We start from the raw sequence: 23,083 nt of genomic DNA, 5'->3' as shown, positions 1-23,083 counted from the left end.
AAAAAAAATTATGCGTTTTGGAAAATAGCTCTTTATTTGATTATCATAAAAAAGTGTTTTCTATACAGAGATATCGACATCGGTAAATATCGGTATCGGCCAGAACAGCAATATTAATATCGGTTATCGGTATCGGCCACAATTTTCACATCGGTGCATCACTAGTTGGGATGGATTAAACGCAGAGGACAAAGGGTGCAGTAATAGTCTAGCCAGGTTTACAAGGACATTATAAACCCCTAAGACTCTGCGCCGGCTCACTGCACCAGAGAACGAGAGCCACAGAGACGACACTTAACCAGGTTCATTTCCTAACCCCTTATCCTAACCCCTTACCCTAACCCCTTACTCTAACCCCTTATCCTAATCCTAACCTAAAATCCCCATGAAACGACGTCACTAGCAAATCAAATGCTATTTGATTTCACATATTTATGGGTTTCCTGTAAAAAAGGAAGCTAGGGAGGGACTTGTTGTGGATATTGATAGACATTTATAGCAGCCAATAGTGCTGAATGTGCATTAAGGTCGACCCATTAGCTAGCAAGCTAATGTTAGCAACATAGGTTAACAACATTACGCAACATTAGTAACTTTAGCTAGCAAGTTAACATTGAATTTAGTTACTGTAAAGAGGCAGAGTGCTAGCTCAGTTTCGATGTGCTGTAAATGTCATTCTAGAAAGCATTTCATTGGACGCAAAATTTGTATACTAGTGTGCTGGATGACTCATCAACTTTCCTTTTTTCCGTTTTCCAAGAAATTACTATCTATTTTGATTTCTTGGGGTTTTTAATAGTTTCTCAACGGGGGTGGTACTGGGGTGGGCGATGAGATGCTCAAAGGGGCGCTAGCTTTTTAAAATATTATTATCTATTTATTATAATTATCTTTATAAAACATTATTATAAAAATATTGTCAGTTAATTGCCTCGGAAGGTTCACATTGTGCATTTACACCATTCCCTCAGGAGCCTAACACTTAAAACAGCTGACTTTGATCGTGTTCATTCGCCTGCCCATCAGCTTCCTCCGCTGCTCTGTTTGAATCACTGACGCACAGAGCAAACAGCCAATGCAACGTAGAATGTTGGCGATTCCGGCGTTCTGAACGAGTCTTAAGTGTAAACAGGCCCACATGGTATCCAGACATACACACGCAATGACACACCATTTTGAGCTTATGGGGGGAAACTTGCGGATATATTATGACATTTCTTCATGAGCAATTAATATCACCATCAGATAAACAAAAACAAAATTCTACACCCGGCCAATAAGAGCTGTATAGCTGGACGCTGTGTGTGTTTGTGTGTGGTGTGTCCATGGCTGCGTGTGTGTGGTGTCATCCATGGCTGTGTGTGTATGATGTCATCCATGGCTGCGTGTGTGTGGTGTCATCCATGGCTGTGTGTGTGATCCCGCCTGTATCTTCCACAGGGGCTTGTGGTTGAAGCAATTCGTGAAACAACGCATGGAAAAAGATGTTACACAATCCTACACATCTGAGCAACAACTTGACTTGACTTGGACTCAGAGACGGGCCTCCATGCAGTAACCGCAATCAAAATCCCACTTAATCGCCAGAAACCTGCACGGACAGTGTAGACCGTTTACTTTTACTCATAGTATTTATTCAGATAAAAATGTGTTATTTCCTATATTTATTGTAATTTATAATATAACCAATAAGCTATACAGACCCTCATCTGCACCTTTGTTTTCACTGTTTATTTTTCTCATATTTTTATATTCAGAGTTAATTATATTGTTCACGCTGCTTCTTTTTATCATATTTTTATATTTTGATCAAATTGTGTTGCCTATATTTATGTCTTTCTACTATTACCCTGCCCATACCTGTATCTCCCCTCCCCCCTCCCCCATGCTACTATGACGAGTGTGACTTCTTACAAAATTACTTTTGTATGTATTAAAAGGTGTTAAAATAATATCTCCACATTCCAACAGCCATCACTGATATAGAGTGTGTGGTCAGTAACATGGTTTCTCTCAGTCCCTCAGTAAACAGAAAAGAAATGTTCTGGCATCCCATTCCCACTTTATCCAATCAGGAGAGAAAACTCAACACTGCAAAATGGTCTTGACAAAAATAAGAAATATAAACTAGTTTTAAGCAAATATGTGCTTGAAACGAGTAAAAGAATCTACTCTCTTTGCCTAGCCCAGAGGTTCCCAAACTTTTCAGGCCGTGACCCCCAAATAACGGTGTCAGAGAGCCGTGACCCCCACTATTATAGGAGGTAAAAAAATATTAAAAATTTTTTTTATTTAATTTTTTTTATAAATGGAAATGTATGGTTGAAACATGCAAACGTTCAAACGCACACACACTAATAAGCATTGGAGGCTTTTAACCAGGGCCGGACTGGGGAAATCATTCAGACCAGGAAATATAGTGCAAAATATAGCCCCAGTCAGGTCACTTTTTAAGCGGGGGGTCTGGGGTCCCCCACCAGGAAATATTTTGTTACAAAGACTTCATTTCCTGCATTCTGGTGAAGGCATTTTTTTATTTGTACCCTTTAAATGCCAGTGTTTGTGATGGCATCACAAATTATTGTTAAAAAAACAGGCTAGCATAATGATTAGCAACAACACTGATTTTGATGGATTTTCTGTTTTTTTGTAATGTTGAACTGATGATTGAAAAAAATACAATCTTTTATTCAACTTCAGCCCTGATCATAACACCACATGTTCATTTTATAATTCTAACCCTTTAAATGCCAGTGTGTGTGATGGCATATATTTGCAATATATAAAATGCAAAGTAGATTTTTCTGGGGGGGATTATTACAGGCTAGCATGTGTCAATGATTAGCAACAACAGTTTTTTTGTAAGGGTCCCGCTTCCACCAATCACAAACCACTCCCTTTGTGTGTGTGTGAGCAAGAGAGAGAGAGAGAGAGATAGTTCTCCAACTTGTGTGAGTTGCAGTGATCTCCTGGTTGTTCCCCACCTAGGTTATCTAACTATTGCGCTGCTGCAACTAGAAACACTGGCCTGGCCGCGTCAACATTTTAGGTAACCAACTTGTGTTCAGCGTTTCTCTGATTGGCCACGACGCCCATGTGACCGCGGCAGCGCGAGAGAGCGGCAGTGCGGAAATAGGCTGCATTCTATTGCCATGCTCTGCGACAAACTCTAACCTTAACCAACTCCGAAACAATGCCTAAACTTAACTCTAACCTTAACCAACTCCGAAACAATGCCTAAACTTAACCATAACCTTAACCAACTCCGAAACAATGCCTAAACTTAACCATAACCTTAACCAACTCCGAAAAAATATTGCCATGCTCTAAGACAAACTCTAACCTTAACCAACTCCGAAACAATGCCTAAACTTAACCCTTCTAACCTTAACCAACTCCGAAAACGTTAGGTTATGACTATAACCAAGTTCTGTTAGTTAGGGGCGATGCTTGGCATCGCCTTCTGCACTATCTCGCGTACGTGCACGCGTACTGAATAAACCACAAATGTACCTCTAATACCAGTATTAGTCTGACCACACCCCTCATCAGCTTACCTTCATAAGCAGGTGTGTGGTCACCTGCTCTCCTCCTTCCCAAGCTTTCACCACAAGGTGAGGACAAGGGCTGCAGCGGCGTCCGATGCCAAGCATCGCCCCTAACTAACAGAACTTGGTTATAGTCATAACCTAACGTTCTGTATCGTTAGTGGCTTAGCTTGGCATCGCCTTCTGCACAAGGGAGGCCAAGCGGAGCCACTTGGCTGACAAATACACCCCGCTGACAGCCCCCCAAAACCATCAGAACAGGGAGGGCCGAGCCCCCCCGACCCCCCCTAATGGAGGGTAGCCCCCCTATTAGGGACGTCACGGGAGGGCGACGGACCCGACCGTGCGAAGAGGCACTCAAGCAACTCAACGCACAGGGTGAGCAGACCGTGGCTTGACCCACGACTACACACACGCACAACCCGCATGCCACCCGGGAACGAACGGAGGAACAACCTCGTTACTGCCCCCAGAATCACGGGGTCAAGGGCAAACCCAACCCCGTGGCAAGGCCGTAGCAGCGGAGCACGAAGGAAGACCCAGACCCACCAAAAGGACTGGACTCCCTGGAATGGGGGCCCGGAGAAGTCCATGATGCCAGCATCAAGACCCCACCAGGTGGGCACGTAGTGCCCCGCCCCCCACATCGCCAGCGTATTCGGACAAAGGCCCCTCAGTTACTGCACCTGGTATTCCCAGGCGGAACCAACCAGGCCAGTAAGCCGAGCGGGCCCCGTCCCCCCAATAGTACACCGCCTGGCACACTGACCCTGCAGAATAGGCAGTCAGCATGGCCGTAAGCACACAAAAAAGGTTAACCAACGGAAGCAGGCAGCGCACCGGGGAAAAACCAGGCAACAGGCTGTTAACCCTAGCCTGGAGACTGCGGACGAGACAGGCGCCAGAGGGGACAGCTGAACACAGCCGCCCCGGCGGAAGGAGCGTAAGCTGGCGGTGTTGCATGACCAAGCCTCCATTTAACAACCCCCACCCAGAGGGGTCGAGGCAGAGAAGGCTGACACGATTGGCAGACGTCATGAACGTGCAGGGGCACCCTCAACCGGTGAACCCGGGAGTTGACACTGCTCCAACACACCAGGGAATCAACCACCTCGGTGTTACCCAATGCGGTGGTTGTTCCTATAACCCCTCAAGAAAAAACTCCAAAACACACCTGCGGGTATACACCGGCTATACCGCAGTACAAGTGTTTCAGTTTCCAAAAAGGGTTAACCCAGGCCTACGGGTCGCAAACATCACTTCGGACCGGGCCTGGCGGTACGGGAAGCACAGGGTCACCAGAGGAGGTCAAAAAACCACCCCCACAGGCCCCTCTTCGCCATGCGTGAGAGAGGAGCGAAAAACAATGGAGAACCAGCCCCTAAGCACACCGTACCTGGTATTCCCCGGCGGTCTCCCAACCAAGTACTAACCAGGACCAACCTGTGTAGCGGCCGAGATCCGACGAGATCGAGCGCGTACAGAATGGCATGGCTGTAAGCCATGACGACAGTGCTGAGTAAAAACATACCCAACCAGGGTCTCCATAGCGCTTAACCCTGTGACACCCAGACCGACCTGGCATTTTTCCCCCTGAAAAAAGCCCAAGTCCCTCAGGGTACCAGAACAGCAGATCTGCATCCCCGGCGGACAACGGGTTCAACTGATCTGGACCAGCGTGACCAGAACCAGTCCCGTGCCCTAACCACGCCGACATGCCCCAGGAAAAGGGCAGATATGCGTGTTGATCTTAACATGAAAAGAAGGCGCCACCCAGACGTCGGGACGAACCGCGCCTGGTGGCCCACCCCAAGGGCGTGAGACCCCACTACATATGTTCAGATCCATCCCGTCATCATCCCCCAGACATGAACGAGGATCCGTCGACAACCCACCCAGGTCATGGGATGTGGTCGCCGGAAGAGGAAAAACCCCCATCTCAGTTGCTTTATAAAAACGCTGTTTCAACCACAAGCAACTAAGGCGTGCCAGTCAATCGCCTGTTTACAGCGAGCTAGCACTATACGTGCGTCGGGACACACCCCCATCAATGAACAGGCTATTTAGACCTGCCATTGAATCCCCAAGGCGCCCAGGGGAACGACAAGAGGGGTGTGACACTCCCTAACTCCAACACTTCTGGAATAGAAAGAAGGAAGCATCAACAGTATGTATCCCAGTCTACACAGCCGGGGTAAAAAATGTTCACATTTTTACATCCCACCACCCTCCCATAGGAAAGAGACGGGGATCCCCAGAGAGACTTCCCACGCGAGCTGTACAGATTGAAAAGAATATATTGCACCTTGAGCCATGTAAAAAACTGGTTTTAGGGCCTCCGGGGAAGAGGCACCGAACCCATACACACTCAATAAACGAATTGAATCGAATATACATACAATAGAAAAAGGACCCTTCTAGAGGGTCCACTCACTTTGACAATCTGAGGAGGAAGGCTCTGTACTCTGATGGAGGCTTCCTCACATGGATCACATGGAAGAAGGAGTCCGAACTCACAGAAGGCCTGAGTAGGCGCTTGGTGAGGAGGAGCCCTGACCACCCCCCCTGAAAACAGATCCATCACATGGACCTGAACAGCACACGGAAGTCCTACCAACAGAGACGCGCACGGTGACGTACTCTATGGCGGGGGAATTCCTGCGGTGCACACGCCCAATATACCAGGCCGTGGGACCAGGAACTCCCTCCCCCCCCCCCCCCCCCCCCCCCCGTAACGTGCCGAACCGCCACGTGACGGGAACCTTGAAGGACAGGGGGTGTACCCCTGACCGACAGAACAACGGGGAGAGGAAAGGTTACCAGTTCACCCCTTTACGACCCCACACCCATGATACGACGTAACGACAAAAAGAGAATATGACACAGTCATAGTCAACCCTATGAAGCGTTTCACAGCTCCACACAGCGCACGAGCTAACCTGCTATCTGATTTTTACTAAGGAAAAACACAGAATAGAGAGGGCTCTAAGAACCCCGGTCCAACATACACATGTGCTTCTGTGGTCAGTACAACCCAGTTGTAGGTCACATGACACACACAACCCATCATCATCACAATGAGAGAATACATCATTCTTGATTAGTATCGACCACAGGCCTTGCTAAGCACACATGACCGCAACCAAACCAATTTCCCTTTAGGAAATAAGTTTCTCCAGCAGATTTAGCACAACCTCAGCAATCAAGCTGAGAGTTACATCGTATCCCTACCACACAAAAGACACAATTAATGCACAACATGTCTGATAGGAGGTGATAAAGTCCCCAGGGAACCGGGGGGGGAAAAACACAATCCTCCTATTTTACCCTCAATACGGCCAGTTAAAACAGGAAAACCTGTTAATGTGTGAACTCACTGTCCATTGTCATTACAGTCTGAGAAAGAACATTCTTTTACTCACTCGTCACCAAGCATAGCTTCATAGGTTAGTTGCCTTAGTAGTGAGTACACGGTACACATAAACACCATGATGTTTCTCACACAACAACCAGATCAATACATCACGACCTGCACAGAGAAGCTACTGCCAGTGACAAAAACAGCTCACACACAACCCGCAACGTATCTCAAATGCATTGCAACAACACACGTTTTTGGGAAAAAACACCGTCATTCACAATACATTTAGCAAGGTAAAACCAGAAGACGTGTTATGAGGGTCTGGCCAACCCCGTACCTGCCCGGAACGCAGATCAGCGAAGTGCAGTCATAAGCCACCGTAGAACACAGCCCTCTTTGTTGACGCAATCCCCGTCTAGGCTCAGGCAGGGTTGACGAACATCCCCTGTCAAAGATGACGTCGTGGTCAAGAGTGTAAAACATGTTAAAAATCAAAGCACGTTCAACAGAATAGCATCAAGCTAACGGCTGCTCCAAACGTTCGGGTGCTATCGCTTCCGCTCGCGAGACGCCGATCTACGACGCACGCGATCAGGAGCGAGCTCCCGGCGGCGCGCGAGAAGCCTAAGCTACCCCGCGCCAGGCCACCGACCGGCTAACCGTAAGCTATGAACATGTAAACAATGACATAACACTCACCCAGACAGGCCGCCGTTCTGAACCCTCCTCACTTTTTAAGAGAAAAGAGAAAACAAGACGTCAACACCGCTTCACAACGGTGACAATAACACGTCCGGCGGAATCAGCACAGTACCAACTGGCCTGTATAGCTGACTTTGAACATGAATCTGCCGCTATCGCACATTACATGCACATATCCCCTCGTGAAGGAATACTCTCATTTGGATATGAAAGATGGGGTCTTAACACGGTGACAGAGAGAATCCACTCGTCCAGAACACACAGGGATCACCAGTGTCAATGGTCGCGGCCCACTAGTTAAAACTAAAATGGTCGCCAGACCAAGGCCTTCTGTCGCCTAGACGGCTAAACAAAGGACCCTAGCCTGGGGCCGGTTTCCATAAACTTTGTCTAGTAGCCCCCATAGCACCAACAGACAAGTGGAGCCCGCCAGCAAACACTACTCACCCAACCTGGAACGCACCGCTCCTCACAACAGCGGCATGTCCGACAGTTCAGCTGTGGCCTGACAGGTTTCACCCCAACAAACACAGCAAGGAACTGCAGTTGAGAAGCATGCAGCGGCGTGCTCCCAATACGAAAACCGGTGGAGGGTTTGTAGAATGATCATCATCTTCTAGACACTCCAGTACGAAGACAATATCGCCGTATTTTCTCGAAAATAGTGAGAGAGAAAATAAAGATATGATGTCAACGTATCCTTGTTTCCCAAGCTGTTCCTAATCCAATTTCTTCCATCATGGTGTCAAGTGTGGGGATCTACCGAGGCACCTCTTCCTTGTGGTGAAAGCGAGAAGGAGGAGAGCAGGTGACCACACACCTGCTTATGAAGGTAAGCTGATGAGGGGTGTGGTCAGACTAATACTGGTATTAGAGGTACATTTGTGGTTTATTCAGTACGCGTGCACGTACGCGAGATAGTGCAGAAGGCGATGCCAAGCTAAGCCACTAACGATACAGAACAATGCCTAAACTTAACCCTAACCTTAACCAACTCGGAAACAATGCCTAAACTTAACCGGCGAAAGAATGCACGTTAAAAAAAAATGTAAGGATTCGAACTTGTCACCAACGCACCGCAGGATCCACAGCAAGGCGGCGAACCAGTTGAGCTAACCGTCAATGTTAAAAGAGGGGGAATTACGGTTACATAATGCCGCTCCGCTCTGCCGCTGCCGCGTCGCCGCGGGGGCATGGCTAGACGCAAGTTGGTTACCTAAAATGATTAAGCGGCCTGGCTTCTAAGTTCGGTGGCCTGACTGCAAAAAAAAATGGAAAAAAAACTGGCCTAGCCAACAAAGAGACAGGTTGGAAAGCCTAAAAATGTGCTTGCTGTCATACAATGAGTAGCCTGTTCACACAGGACTAGTAGCCTGTTAATGACTAAGATCATTACTGATTCTAATCCCATGCGAATATGCTATGTCTATAAGCAAGTATGTCTATAATATGTCTGTAGTGTAAGGGACAAATTTGAGTGCAAATGACATACTGTATTTTGGCGAAGACATTAATCCGATGTGAATGCACATCCCAGTAATCACAAAACTGGCTTTGCAATAGCCTAAGTATGTACTGCTTGAGGCAGTGCACTCGTTATTAATTATTGTGGTGAGATTATTTTGCCGCCAGAACTGTTGTTCAGTTTGCGCATCATAATTGATTGAATCCAGGAGCATGTCAAGTCAAGGAAACCCTGACGAAAACAGAGTCTTTTGAAATGTGTCTTTGAAAAAGAGATTGGGGAGTCATTCTCGATTCCCACGTAGCTAATATGAAGTCCTGTGTGAATAATAGCATGTTCTGGTGACTCCATTTTGCTCGACCACAATGCGCTCACTCAAACATTTTCCCGGGTAATTTTTATTGGCTGCCATTATCAACAATGATGCCAAACAATTTAGGCTACTATTATTTAACAATTGTGAATAGTGGCAATAATACTTACATTACTTAACACGTTACATTGTTCTCCCCATTTGGTCCCCACAACAAAAGAAAACAAGGCCACACACAAATCATAATATCATGCTTGTAATTTTTTCTGATGGACTAACTGAGGGACTAACTGAGGGTCTAACTGAGGGTCTAACTGAGGGACTAACTGAGGGTCTAACTGAGGGACTAACTGAGGGACTAACTGAGGGTCTAACTGAGGGTCTAACTGAGGGACTAACTGAGGGACTAACTGAGGGACTAACTGATGGACTAACTGAGGGTCTAACTGAGGGACTAACTGAGGGACTAACTGAGGGTCTAACTGAGGGACTAACTGAGGGACTAACTGAGGGACTAACTGAGGGTCTAACTGAGGGACTAACTGAGGGACTAACTGAGGGTCTAACTGAGGGTCTAACTGAGGGACTAACTGAGGGACTAACTGAGGGACTAACTGATGGACTAACTGAGGGTCTAACTGAGGGACTAACTGAGGGACTAACTGAGGGTCTAACTGAGGGACTAACTGAGGGACTAACTGAGGGACTAACTGAGGGAGGGGGAATAGTGAGTCAGAAGCTAAATGTGAGATGATTGTGATCTCTGGCTGGGTAGAACGCTGTGTGACTGTGTCTGTGTGTGTGTGTGTGTGTGTGTGTAGGTGTGTGTGTGTGTGTGTAGGTGTGTGTGTGTGTGTGTGTGTGTGTGTGTGTGTGTGTGTGTGTGTGTGTGTGTGTGTGTGTGTGTGTGTGTGTGTGTGTGTGTGTGTGTGTGTGTGTGTGTGTGTGTGTGTGTGGAAGCAGACAGGAAGCCAGGCGTGAAGCTAAGGAGTTGGCACAGCAACAGGAGCCTGGCAACCAGCAGAGCAGAGGCTGGGCCAACACGGAGGGGGGGGGGGGGGATAGGGGAGGGGAGAGAGAAGGAGGAGAGAGGGATGGGAGGAGAAAAGAGAGGCTTATTATGCTGGTATTTGGTACAGAGGGGAGGAGGAGGAGGGGGGGGGCAGACGAGGAGGAGGTGGTGGGAGTCTCGGGGTAATGAAAGAGGAGGAGTCAAGACGACAGCCAAGGAGAGAGAGAGAGAGAGAGGAAAGACAAGTGTCTCAACTCTATTCAACTCTATTCTTCCTCTCCTTTGTCCTCATCCCTCGTTCCTCCGTTCTCTCTCGATCGCACTCACTACGTCTCATTCATGTTTTCTCTGTGAGGAGAGACTGGAAGTGAAACCATCCCGACCAGTAATTCCTCTCCCGCGTGAGAGAGAGAGAGAGAGAGAGAGAGAGAGAGAGAGAGAGAGAGAGAGAGAGAGAGAGAGAGAGAGAGAGAGAGAGAGAGAGAGAGAGAGAGAAGAGCGCACGCACACACCGGCGGCAGGACCGCCCGGTCCGAGCTCCCGGGTTCACACGTGGGGGGGGTTCAGCTCCAGTTGAGATGTGTGGCACGCCCCCCCCCCCCCCCCGCCAGGTCGTTATTTCTTTTTCGTTTTATCTGATGAAAACGAATTCCTGGGGCGAATTTATGACGTTAAAAGCGTGTCGACGCCCAGTCTTGAAACGGAATTTATTGTCTGAGAAACCATTGTCCCCTCCTCCCCAACCCCCCCCTCCTCCCCACCCCACCCCACCCCTAACTGAAAACAGGCAGCCTTTTGGGGAGGGGCCTCTCTCTTCGTGGAGGTTTAACTTGTCTGGGTGAGGCAACACTTCCTCGTTATGTAACCCTCTGACGTGCTGCGAGAGCCGGATCCAGACGACGGCGGCACAACGCTCGCTAATTACTACTACTACGGAGGAGGAGGCTAATGATGACAGGCCCGCGAGAATCCCAGCTGGTTCTACGGTGTCACTGTCACACGGCTCTGCCCAGGATGATAACAGATAAAATTATTTTCATCGTGTGTTGTTTAAAAGATTTCCATTAAAGGGGCACTTCACCAAATATATACATTTTGCACAAAATCTCACACACTTCCAAAACCACTAAACAGTTTTTGAACACATTTTGTTTCGTTTGACAGTTATTGCGAGTAATTATAGAGGCCACCAGCAGTGATGTCATCATCGGGGACATTGAATCCTTGCGTTGTGTTAATTGCAACACCGTGATGAAGCCTTTTTCCATCTACATCATTTCATGGAGCTCTAATTAACACGGCAACGAGGATTCAGTGTCCGCGATGACATCACCGGTGGGGCCATATTCAAAACTCTTTTACTCTCAATAACTATCAAACTAGGATGTGTGTGAGATTATGTGCAAAATAAATCGTCATTGTTTTTTTTGGTGAAGAGCCCCTTCAATTCATAAAATCCTTTTCAACTCCAACGTTTCTTAAAAACCAGGTGTCACGGCCGGTGTAGACGCAGCTGGACTCGAACACTGGTGAATTAAATCTCCTTTCACCCTCTTTCACCGCAGTACGTTCCCCCCGAGCGACGCTCGCAGCCCTGAAGTCACGCTTGACGCTTCTATGGCGACACACTGGTAATTATCCTGGGCCCTCAGGTCAGGTGAGACTAAAGTGTGTGTGTGTGTGTGTGTCAGGGTTACATTTAAGACTTTTTAAGACCATTTTAATACCACTTAGAGCAGAATTTAATACCAATTTCACCACCATACTATATAAAAAACACATAGCGTCACTGAATTGGCTGCACTTGCGCTCCAATTTAAATTCTCACACGTTCCATACAAGCTCTCGCCAAAAACAACAACTTCAAAACAACGACTTGAATACGAATACATTTCCATGTATTTAATACACACACGCACACACACACACACACACACACACCGCACGCACGCACGCACACACACACACACACACGGTGCATGTGAGCAGAGTTCTACATTTCACCCGGGGAGCTGCTGGGAAGCAGGGACTCGAGGGTTCTATTTTTAGCCGTGCCATTGTTCCCCTGTCCCTCCGAGCCGGGCTCCACTGGGCCTGTTATGGAGCGGCGCTGTGCCCCTGGGCTGCCCCGGACGTGAGAAGCCAGATTACACCAAGGACGGCTCCGCGCGGGCAGATGCGTCCCACTCTGCCGGGGATAACCACACTGTGTGAACCGGCCCGGAGTGGGCGTACCAGTGACATCTTATCTAACGGGAACACTCTGCTGCATGGGACACATTCCCTGCCAGCACAAACACCGGGCCCAACCTGCTGCCAGGCCGACTTGACGTGGCGTAGTTCAACTTGAGATGAATTGGGCTTTCATTCAACGCCGATAATGATAATAATAATGCATTATATTTAGGGATGTCCGATATTGGCATTCAAATGTGATATCGGAAATGATCGGTATCGGTTTTCAAAAATTGTTATTTAATTTTTTCCATTTATTTAACCTTTATTTACCCAGGCAAGCAAGTAGGAACACATTCAGATTTTTTTTTATTGTCAAAAGTATGCATAATGTTGTGTTAATTCCACGACAAGAGATATGTAATGTTAATTACCTGAAATTATTCCGTTTTTTTGGGGGGGGGGGGGGGGGGGGGGCCTGCATATATCGGTATCGGTTGATATCGGTTGATATCGGTATCAGAAATTAAGAGTTGGACAATATCGGTATATCGGTATCGGTAAAAAAGCCAATATCGAACATCCCTAATTATATTTATTTTCAGGATATGCGACAAAGAAAAAAGGAACAATGAATATGTTGAACGTGAGTAGACGTTCACAGAAACTTCAAAGATGCTGTCAGGAGTGTGTTTACCAACTTATAAAGCAGTTGTAGTCTCTCAGCCTACACTTGAAATGTATTAGATTAGATTACAATTCATTGTCATCATAGTACAACGAAAAGAGGTTTGGCCTCCAACCATGGTGCTAATGTAACAGAAAAGTGCAATAGTAATATACAATGTACAGGTGATTAAACTGGGTATACAATATATAAATGAGTACTACTGAGTAATAATCAGATCTGCTAATCAGATGGATGTACAGAGTTGTAGTATTAATATATGTACAGTGATACAGGTATAAAGACACTATGGTAGTAAGTCATACTGGCCAGCAGTGTAACTAGTAATAGTAGGTAAGGGATACAGATATATAGATATAGTATCTACAGATATGTAAAAAGGATTATATGTAGGTATGTATAGATTGATGTGGATATATATATATATATACATGTTAAGAATAAATATATATATACTGTATATATGGTATATACAGGATTATTGTACATGCTATCATGCAGAGTTGTATGGGTTATATATACCTGTACAGTGATACAGGTATAAAGACACTATGGTAGTAAGTCATACTGGCCAGCAGCATAACTACATTTACATTTACATTTAGTAATTTAGCCCACGCTTTTAACAAGTCAGCAGGAAGGGTACAACTCTTTCCGCTGAGTAACAATGTGCGTCAAACAGTGTTGAAACTTGAGTGCTACAGTGTTGAGAGCATAGTAGTAGAAACATATTAATATATATAGTAGATAGTAATATAGGCAAGGTAGATTATTTAGTAGCAAAGTGCATGCATGATAGTAAAGGACGGTACGAAGGTTAATTTTTTTTATTTATAAATTTTTTTCCCCTTCATGTCAGATATTCTAGTAAGAGTAGGTTTATCTCAATGACGCAGTTGAAACAACGTTGAAACCGTGTCTTTCTACCGGGACTGACGTCAGAAGAACTCTCTCCGGGCCGCTGTCCGGACGCCTCGGCCCACGCGGGTCGAAGAGACGGCTAATGGACTTCAAGAGCGGTATCTCCTTTCAGAGCGGTGTGTTTTACCCCCTAGTCCCCAGTGACCCAGTGACTTAGACCCTCCGTATATTTAGATTTCCATGGCGGCCATCAACGCCTATGATTGAGCGCACGCTGTCTGGGGGAGTTAATCCCCCGGTGTTCAGTTGCAGCCGCGGAGTGTTGGAAACCGGCGGTATAGTGTGGCAGCGTGCGGAGGGGGAGGCGCGGTGAACCTGAGCCCAGTGTTCAGTTGCACCCCGCTGCGGCCCGCGGCCACCGCAGGCAGGCATGGATTGGTTACTTGGGTCTTCCGAGGTCGGGGCTCCGGGTGTTACCTTGCCTGTTTGGGTGCCGGATAGATAGATAGATAGATAGATAGATAGATAGATAGATAGATAGATAGATAGATAGATAGATAGATAGATAGATAGATAGATATATACACATCTGTCTGTACATACCTGCATATAATCCTTTTTACATATCTGTAGATACTATATCTATATCTGTACATATCCCTTACCTACTCTTACTAGTTACACTGCTGGCCAGTACGACTTACTACCATAGTGTCTTTATACATGTACATATCACTGTACATATTAATACTACAACTCTGTACAAACATCTGACTATCACTATTACTCAGTATTACTAATCTATATATTTTATAGATTGGTTGGATGCCAAACCTATTTCCATTGTACTGGACTTGGGCTGTATAATGACAATACATTTGAATCTAATATATCTATCTATCCATCTACTAGGAGCGAGTGGGGGACAATTCGGGAAATATCAAGAATCGAGATTCAATCTTCTAAGATTAAAGTTAAGATTACGTTTTCAGGCTTGTGCTATTGGTTTCAACTTTCTCATGACCATAGAACTAAATCCCAGATAGTCAAGACTAGCCACACAGAAAGATTCACACAATATATAAGCTTTATAACGTGACGTTTATATAAAAGCAATCTGGAATTTAATCGAATTGCCTAGAATGCCATGAATCGAGAATAGATTTGAAAATAGAATAAAATATTTGAAATCAAAATTGTGAGATTCCAAAATATTCCAAACCTTACTATCCTTCCATCCATATCCATCAACAACACATCTAGAATAATAAAAAAAAAAAAATTAACTACATTGAGATTTCAAAATATTTAAATCTGTCTGTCCTTCCTTTTGACGGCCCGTCCATCCGTAGGACCCCCTGCTTCATTTATAATAAAACACAAGATTCTTGTGCCCTCGTGATAAGGATAAGCGCTCAATGAGGAAACCCAATCCCTTGCCAAACATGTGTGTGTGTGAGGGGGGGGGGGGGGGGGGGGGGGGGGGTAGTGTAAGGGGTGTGGGTGCAAAATGTGAGTTCCAGGAATTGACATCATGCTGATGTCAAGTCAAATAACTGTCAATTTCTGATTCTGATTCAAATTCTGGCCCCTGTGCAGGGGGATGTTTACCCATCCATCCATTCATCCATCCATCCATCCATCCATCCATCCACCCATCCATCCACCAATCCACCTATCCACCCATCCCTCCATTCATCCACCCATCCACCCATCCATCCATCCACCCATCCATCCATTCATCCATCCACCCACCCATCCATTCATCCATCCACCCATCCATCCATTCATCCACCCATCCATCCATCCACCCATCCATCCATTCATCCACCCATCCATCCATTCACCCATCCATCCATCCACCCATCCATCCACCCATCCATCCATTCATCCACCCACCCCTTCCTCCCTCCATCCCTCCCTCCATCCCTCCATCCACCCCTCCCTCCATCCCTCCCTCCATCCATCCACCCATCCATCCATCCCTCAATTCACCCCTTCCTCCCTCCATCCCTCCCTCCATCCCTCCATCCACCCCTCCCTCCATCCCTCCCTCCATCCATCCACCCATCCATCCATTCATCCACCCATCCATCCACCCTCCATCCATTCATCCATCCACCCATCCATCCATCCACCCATCCATCCACCCATCCATCCATCCACCCATCCAGCCCTCAATCCACCCCTTCAATCCACCCCTTCCTCCCTCCATCCCTCCTCCATCCCTCCATCCACCCCTCCTCCATCCCTCCCTCCATCCCTCCATCCACCCCTCCCTCCCTCCACCCCTCCCTCCCTCCCTCCCTCCCTCCCTCCCTCCACCCACCCATCCACCCATCCATCCATCCATCCATCCCTCCACCCACCCACCCACCCACCCACCCACCCACCCACCCCTCCCTCCCTCCCTCCCTCCCTCCCTCCCTCCCTCCTCCCTCCCTCCCTACAGTACAGAAGCTGGCTGACCCTCACCTGGCCATCTGAGCCTGGACTCCACTGGACTTCAGGGCTGTGACCGCCTTCTGAGCTGCTGCCAGACTGTCAAAGTCCACGAAAGCCATAGCCTGGAAAACCAACAGAGACAAGACATTATTCAAGATTCAAGACTCAAGAGGTTTATTTGTCACATACATACCAGGGCATACAGTGAAATGCGGGTGGTCATGCCCACTTCGATTGTGCAATAATACTAATAATAAAATAGACATAAAAAACACGATTGCAGCATGTGTGTTGTGTGTATGTGTGTGTGTGTGTGTTCATGTGTACTTGTGAAACCGGTCTCATTTGACATGCCCCGAGTGGGAGTCGAACCCCGGTCTCCCGCACCGCGGGCGACATCGCAGACCACTGTACCAAGAGGTGAATTCACTTCTAAGTAATGGGTCTGGATGCCTTTTAAGGGGGAGTGAGTTTACTTGCAGTACCGCTACGTGCCACAGTCACTTCACAACACATGAAGTCCATCGTGACTGTGGATATACTCACAGACCTCCGTTACACGTGTGTGGAGAGTTCAGTGTTCAGTGTTCTGATGGCCTGGGGGAAGAAGCTGAGCCGTAGTCTCTCTGTTCTTGTTGCGTGTGTACGTAGGCGCTTGCCTGACCGCAGCAGCTTGAACAGGCCTGCAGGGGTGGTAGTGCAATACCCGTAGTACGCTCTGCTGAGCGCACCACTCTCTGTAGGGCCTTTTTGTCCTGTGCCGTGCTGTTTCCAAACCAGGCAGTGATGTTTCCAGTCAGAATGCTCTCCACAGCCCCGGAATAGAAGGAGTGGAGTATCTTCCCCGATACTCTGAACTTCCTTAACTGTCTCAGGTGATAGAGGCGTTGTTTCGTCTTTTTTACCACAGAGTCTATGTGTGTTGTCCATGTCAGGTCCTCTGTTATTGTATTTTGCACAATCAATGCAGGCATGACCACCCGCATTTCACTGTATGCCCTGGTATGTATGTGACAAATAAACCTCTTGATTCTTGATTCTCCCAGGTACTTGAAACTGCTCACCCTGTCCACGATTATCCACAGTGGCGTGTGTGTCCCCTGCTGTATTCTCCTAAAATCCACGATCAGCTCCTTGGTTTTACCAATGTTCAGGAGTAGGCTGTTATCCGGCACCAGCGTGCCAGTTCATCAACCTCCTCCCGGTAGGCCTTCTCGTCGTTGTTAGAGATCAGGCCCACCACTACCATGTCGTCAGCAAACTTCACTATGGAGTTGGAGCTGAACCTGGCCACACAGTCATGTGTGTACAGTGAATACAGCAGGGGGCTTAGAACACAGCCCTGGGGGGACCCGATACTCAGGGTGATTGTGCTGGAGGTATGACCCCCCACCCTGACCGCCTGGGGCCTGTCACTCAGAAAGTCCAGGATCCAGGAGCTCAGACCCAGATCGATCAGCTTGTCAACCAGTCTGGTGGGGACTATGGTGTTGAAAGCTGAACTCTAGTCAATGAACAGCAATCTCACATAGCCCCCTTTCTGACTGTCAAGGTGAGATAGGGTGTTGTGTAGTACCTGGGAGACCGCGTCGTCAGTGGACCTGTTTGTCCTGTATGCAAACTGCAATGGGTCCATGTTACTAGGGAGGGAGGCACAGATGTGATCCTTGACCAGCCTCTCAAAGCATTTCATTGATGGGTTAAGTACTTCTATTCTATTCACATAAAATGCTTACTTCATATATCTATTCTATTCACATATATGCTTACCACTTGTATCTATTGCTATGTCCGCCCATCACAATCACGCGAGCTGTCTAATGCCTGTCCCGTCTCCCTGTCTCCCTGTGAGTGGCTGTCCCAGAGTCATGACCGGAGTGTTGGACGTCCCGTGATGAAGACCGGGAGGATGCGACCCTCTCTGCATGCCCCCTGTCTCCCTGTCTCCGGCTGTCTCGTAGTGATGACCGGAGCGTTGGACGTCCCGTGATGATGACAGGGAGGTTGCGACCCTCTCTGCGCCGCCCCCTGTCCCCCTGTCTCCGGCTGTCTCGGAGTGATGACCGGAGTGTTGAACGTCCCGTGATCAAGACCGGGAGGACGCGACCCTCTTTGCGCCGCCCCTGTGCCTCAAATAGATCCGCTATCAGCTCTATCTTTAATGTTTCAAAATGTTCAGTTGCTATCGCATGCACTTATCTGTGTTTCACTACACACATGAGTGCATGCTTACCAACTGTTCGCCTGTTTTTACTGCAACACTACTATCACCGACATCTAAGAAGGGAGATCCCCCCTTGAATGGCCCTTATAAGGTGTCTCTCCTCCACATTGCCTGTGGTGCATTTTTTCCTATTGCTATGTTTTAGTGAGTTTTTCCTTACCTTCGTGTGGGGTATGTCTGGGAGTGTTGCATTTATTTATTTTGCATTTATTTAAAAACAATTTGGACCTTATGGTGTCCTTGTTTTGTTCTTGAATTATTGTGATGTTTCTTCTTGACTTGTTTAAAGAAGACGTGTATGGCCCATGGGGACATTAACGTGTGTTGTCGGGCCTTACAAATAAATTTGATTTGATTTGATTTGATTTGGGAAAAATAACAAAAGTAACAAACATAGTGGACAGACACAACATACAAAGTGATAAATTAGGGGTTAAAGGTCAAGTTGAAGAGGTTTTTGAATGAGTCCAGAGTTGGGGCGTTGCGGAGTTCTGCGGGGAGGGTTCCAGAGGGTGGGAGCTGCCACACTGAAAGCTCTGTCCCGAAGGTCCGCAGTCTGGTTCGGGGAATGGAGAGCTGACCAGTGTCCGTGGATCGCAGGGACCTTGACTGAGTATAGGGGTGGAGGAGGTCAGTGAGGTACTGAGGTGCCAGAGGGTGGAGGGATTTGTAAGTGAGCAGGAAGGTTTTGTAGGTGATGCAGGATTTGATGGGGAGCCAGTGTAGGTGGATGAGGGTGGGAGTGATGTGCTGCCAGGGTTTGGTGCGGGTTAGAACCCTGGCAGCCGAATTTTGAACATACTGGAGCCTGTCCAGGGTTTTGCTTTGAACCCCGGACAGGACCCCGTTGCAGTAGTCCAGGCGGGAGGTGACGAAGGCATGGATGAGGGTCTCGGCTGTGGAGTCGGAAAGTGATGGTCGGAGTCTGGAGATGTTTCTGAGGTGGAAGAAGGCGGATTTGGTGACGGAACTGACATGGGCTTGGTAGGAAAGGGTGGAGTCCAGGATAACGCCCAGGCTGCGGACCTTTGGGGAAGGGCAGATGGAGCAGCCGTCTATATCGAGGGTGAGATCTCCAACCTTCCGGAGCAGGGCCTACAGTATGTGTGTTTACAGTGTAACGCCAGGGTACTATCTACAGTGCATCATAAACAAGGCCACCTACACGACTCACCTTTGCACTTGTTAGTGGTTTTATCCAGGATGGCCTTGGTGGAGACGATCTTGCCGTACCTTGAAAGGGAGACAGCGAGAGGTATGGTGAGGTGACTGCGGGGCACAGGACAGGAATCCGCTCCGACCACTAAACATGCATACCAGGACTTCCTCAGGCATGCAAGCGCACCAGCTCCCTATCACCGTCAACTGGGTCCTATTAATAAGTTCACTGGCACACCGTAAGGCTTTGTCTGCCTCCACCCTCCTGTTGTCTGGTGTGTTTGTGTGCAACTGCATGTGCGTACATGTCTCTGTGTGTCTGTGTGTGTGTGTGTGTGTTGTGTGTGTGTGTGTGTGTGTGTGTGTGTGTGTGTGTGTGTGTGTGTGTGTGTGTGTGTGTGTGTGTGTGTGTGTGTGTGTGTGTGTGTGTGTGTGTGTGTGTCTGTCTGTGTTCCCTGGTGTTGTTTTCAGGAGACAGCGCCTCAGGCAAGGCCATAAACTGTTTCATGCTTGTCTTTATCCTGCTTGATTCCTCAGTGAACACATGCACTGCAGACACACACACGCACGCACGCGCGCACACACACACACACACACACACACACACACGCGCGCGCGCACGCACGCACGCACGCACGCACGCACGCACACACACACACACACACACACACACACACACACACACACACACACACACACACACACACACACACACACACACACACACACACACACACACACACACACACACACACACACACACACACACACACACACACACACACACACACACACACACACACACACACACACACACACACACACACACACACACACACACACACACACACACACACACACACACACACACACACACACACACACACACACACACACACACACACACACACACACACACACACACACACACACACACACACACACATGCTGCTGGCCAGTATGACTACTACCATATTGTCTTGTCTTATATCCATCCACATCTGTCTGTACATACCTGCATTTAATCCTTTTTACATAACTTTAGATACTATATCTACTATATCTGCACTAGTTACACTGCTGGCCAGTATGACTTACTACCATAGTGTCTTCATACCTGTATCACTGTACATATTATTACTACAACTCTGTACATACATTTGATTAGCACTCTAACTCAGTAGTACTAATTTATATATATTATACTGTGGTGGACACTAGATGGAGGTGTCTCACTTCAGAATGGACACTGATTGAGTGACAGGAGGGAGTTGACTTAAGGGTGTGGCTGTACCTTGGTTCTGTTGGATTTGTTTGGAAGTAAAGTTCAGAGACTCGATACTCCGTCTGCTCGTCTCATTGATTCACTTCCACAGTGGTGACCCTAAACGTGTGAAATATGAGCAATAACGAGAATCCACCGGCTGTGGTTCCCGCAGTGTATGCAGCTACAGTCAAGTTGCCAGAGTTTTGGCAGCATGACCCGGCCCCGTGGTTTCAGCACATCGAGGCACAATTTCACCTCCGCGGAATAACGTCGGATGAGACGAAATATTACCATGTTGTCGCGTCATTGGATTCCTCCACTACACGCCGGCTGATGGGATGCCTGAGAGAGCCGCCAGCAGCCGGCAAATACGACGCGCTCAGAGAACAGCTGTTGCGCATTTTCCAGCTGTCAGATGCAGAGCGCGCGGAGCGCCTATTGTCCCTCAACGGATTGGGGGACAGTAAACCAACAGAACTGATGGAGAACATGCTAGCACTGCTTGGTTCAGGTGACGCTACATTTATTTTTGTGCAGCTGTTCCTGCATCAACTCCCGACTCCGGTGCGCACGGCTCTGGCCAGCTCGCCTCTCGTGCGCACCAAGGATTACCGGGGATTGGCAGAGGAGGCGGACAGAATACTACTGGCCTCCCGTCAGTACTGTGTGGCTGCTGTGTCTGATCGGGTGGCTGATCGCAGGGATCAGACACAGAGGGATGATAGAGGGCTTTGTTATTATCATCGCCGTTTTGGCAACAAAGCGAAGAGCTGTGTTCCACCATGCACCTTTGGTAACCAGGGAAACGCGAGAGCCGGCGCTTGTTAGCGGCTATGAGCGCTGGCGTCAATATCAACAAGCTGTTGTTTATCGAGGACACGTTGTCTGGAAGGCGTCTGTTGTTGGATTCTGGCGCCCAGAGGAGCATCCTGCCTGCGTCGGCCACGGACGCCTTGGGAAACGGTCATGGACCACCCCTGGACGCGGCTAATGGGACTTCCATCCGTACGTTTGGTACCAGGTACGTGACTATATGTTTACATGGACAGCAGTTTAGCTGGGAATTTATTATTGCTTCAGTGTCGGTGCCTATACTGGGCGCGGATTTTTTGTGTGCTCACAGACTGTTAGTGGACGTTGCGAACCGTAGGCTGATTGGCTCTGTGTCCTTTGACACATACCCCTGCACACTGGGGGGGCCGGGGCCGCCTGCCCTGGCCAATATGCTCGCCACAGGCGATATGTACCAGCGCCTCCTCGCTGAGTTTCCTGCTCTGACTGTCCCCACTTTCTCTGCCTCTGTCGCCAAGCATGGGGTGGAACATTACATCCCAACGGTGGGCCCGCCAGTTTATGCACGGGCGCGCCGCCTGGATGCTGCTAAACTGGCAATAGCCAGGGAGGAGTTTGCCACAATGGAACGGCTCGGCATTGTGCGCCGGTCCAACAGTCCTTGGGCCTCCCCACTACACATGGTCCCCAAGGCGGACGGGAAGTGGCGTCCGTGTGGTGATTTCCGTCGCCTAAATAACATCACCACTCATGACCGGTACCCAGTGCCACATATCCAGGATTTCTCTGCCCACCTGGCGGGCGCCACCATTTTTTCTAAAATAGATTTGGTGCGTGGCTACCACCAGGTACCGGTCCATCCGCTCGACGTGCCCAAGACTGCCATTATCACCCCGTTTGGACTGTTTGAATTCCTGCGCATGCCATTCGGCCTTAAAGGGGCAGCGCAAACATTCCAGCGGCTGATGGACTCTGTGCTGCGAGGCCTGTCATTTTTGTTTATTTATCTGGACGACATCCTGGTAGCCAGTGCATCGGTGGAGGAGCATCGGGGACATCTCCGTCAACTGTT

At 48.1% G+C, this 23,083-nt stretch overlaps 1 protein-coding gene across 1 annotated transcript in view; it reads right to left on the bottom strand.

Annotated features, from left to right (window-relative positions):
- LOC311229512 (RNA-binding motif, single-stranded-interacting protein 2-like) overlaps positions 1 to 21,963 on the bottom strand; it is a gene marked incomplete at its 5' end in the record, with an annotated part of 55,754 nt that extends 33,791 nt beyond the window's left edge. The window contains 2 exons of the mRNA XM_084315589.1: positions 16,602 to 16,692; positions 21,883 to 21,963. Coding sequence (XP_084171715.1) covers positions 16,602 to 16,692; positions 21,883 to 21,963 — 172 coding nt within the window. The remainder of the gene's footprint in view (positions 1 to 16,601; positions 16,693 to 21,882) is intronic.
- Positions 21,964 to 23,083: the final 1,120 nt, after the last annotated feature.

Source organism: Notolepis coatsorum (genome assembly GCF_963971535.1).
Source record: "Notolepis coatsorum genome assembly, chromosome: 6".
In the NCBI taxonomy this organism is placed as follows: Eukaryota; Metazoa; Chordata; class Actinopteri; order Aulopiformes; family Paralepididae; genus Notolepis; species Notolepis coatsorum.
Note: the sequence above shows the minus strand (reverse complement) of the source record. Positions and strands in the feature narration are given on the sequence as shown.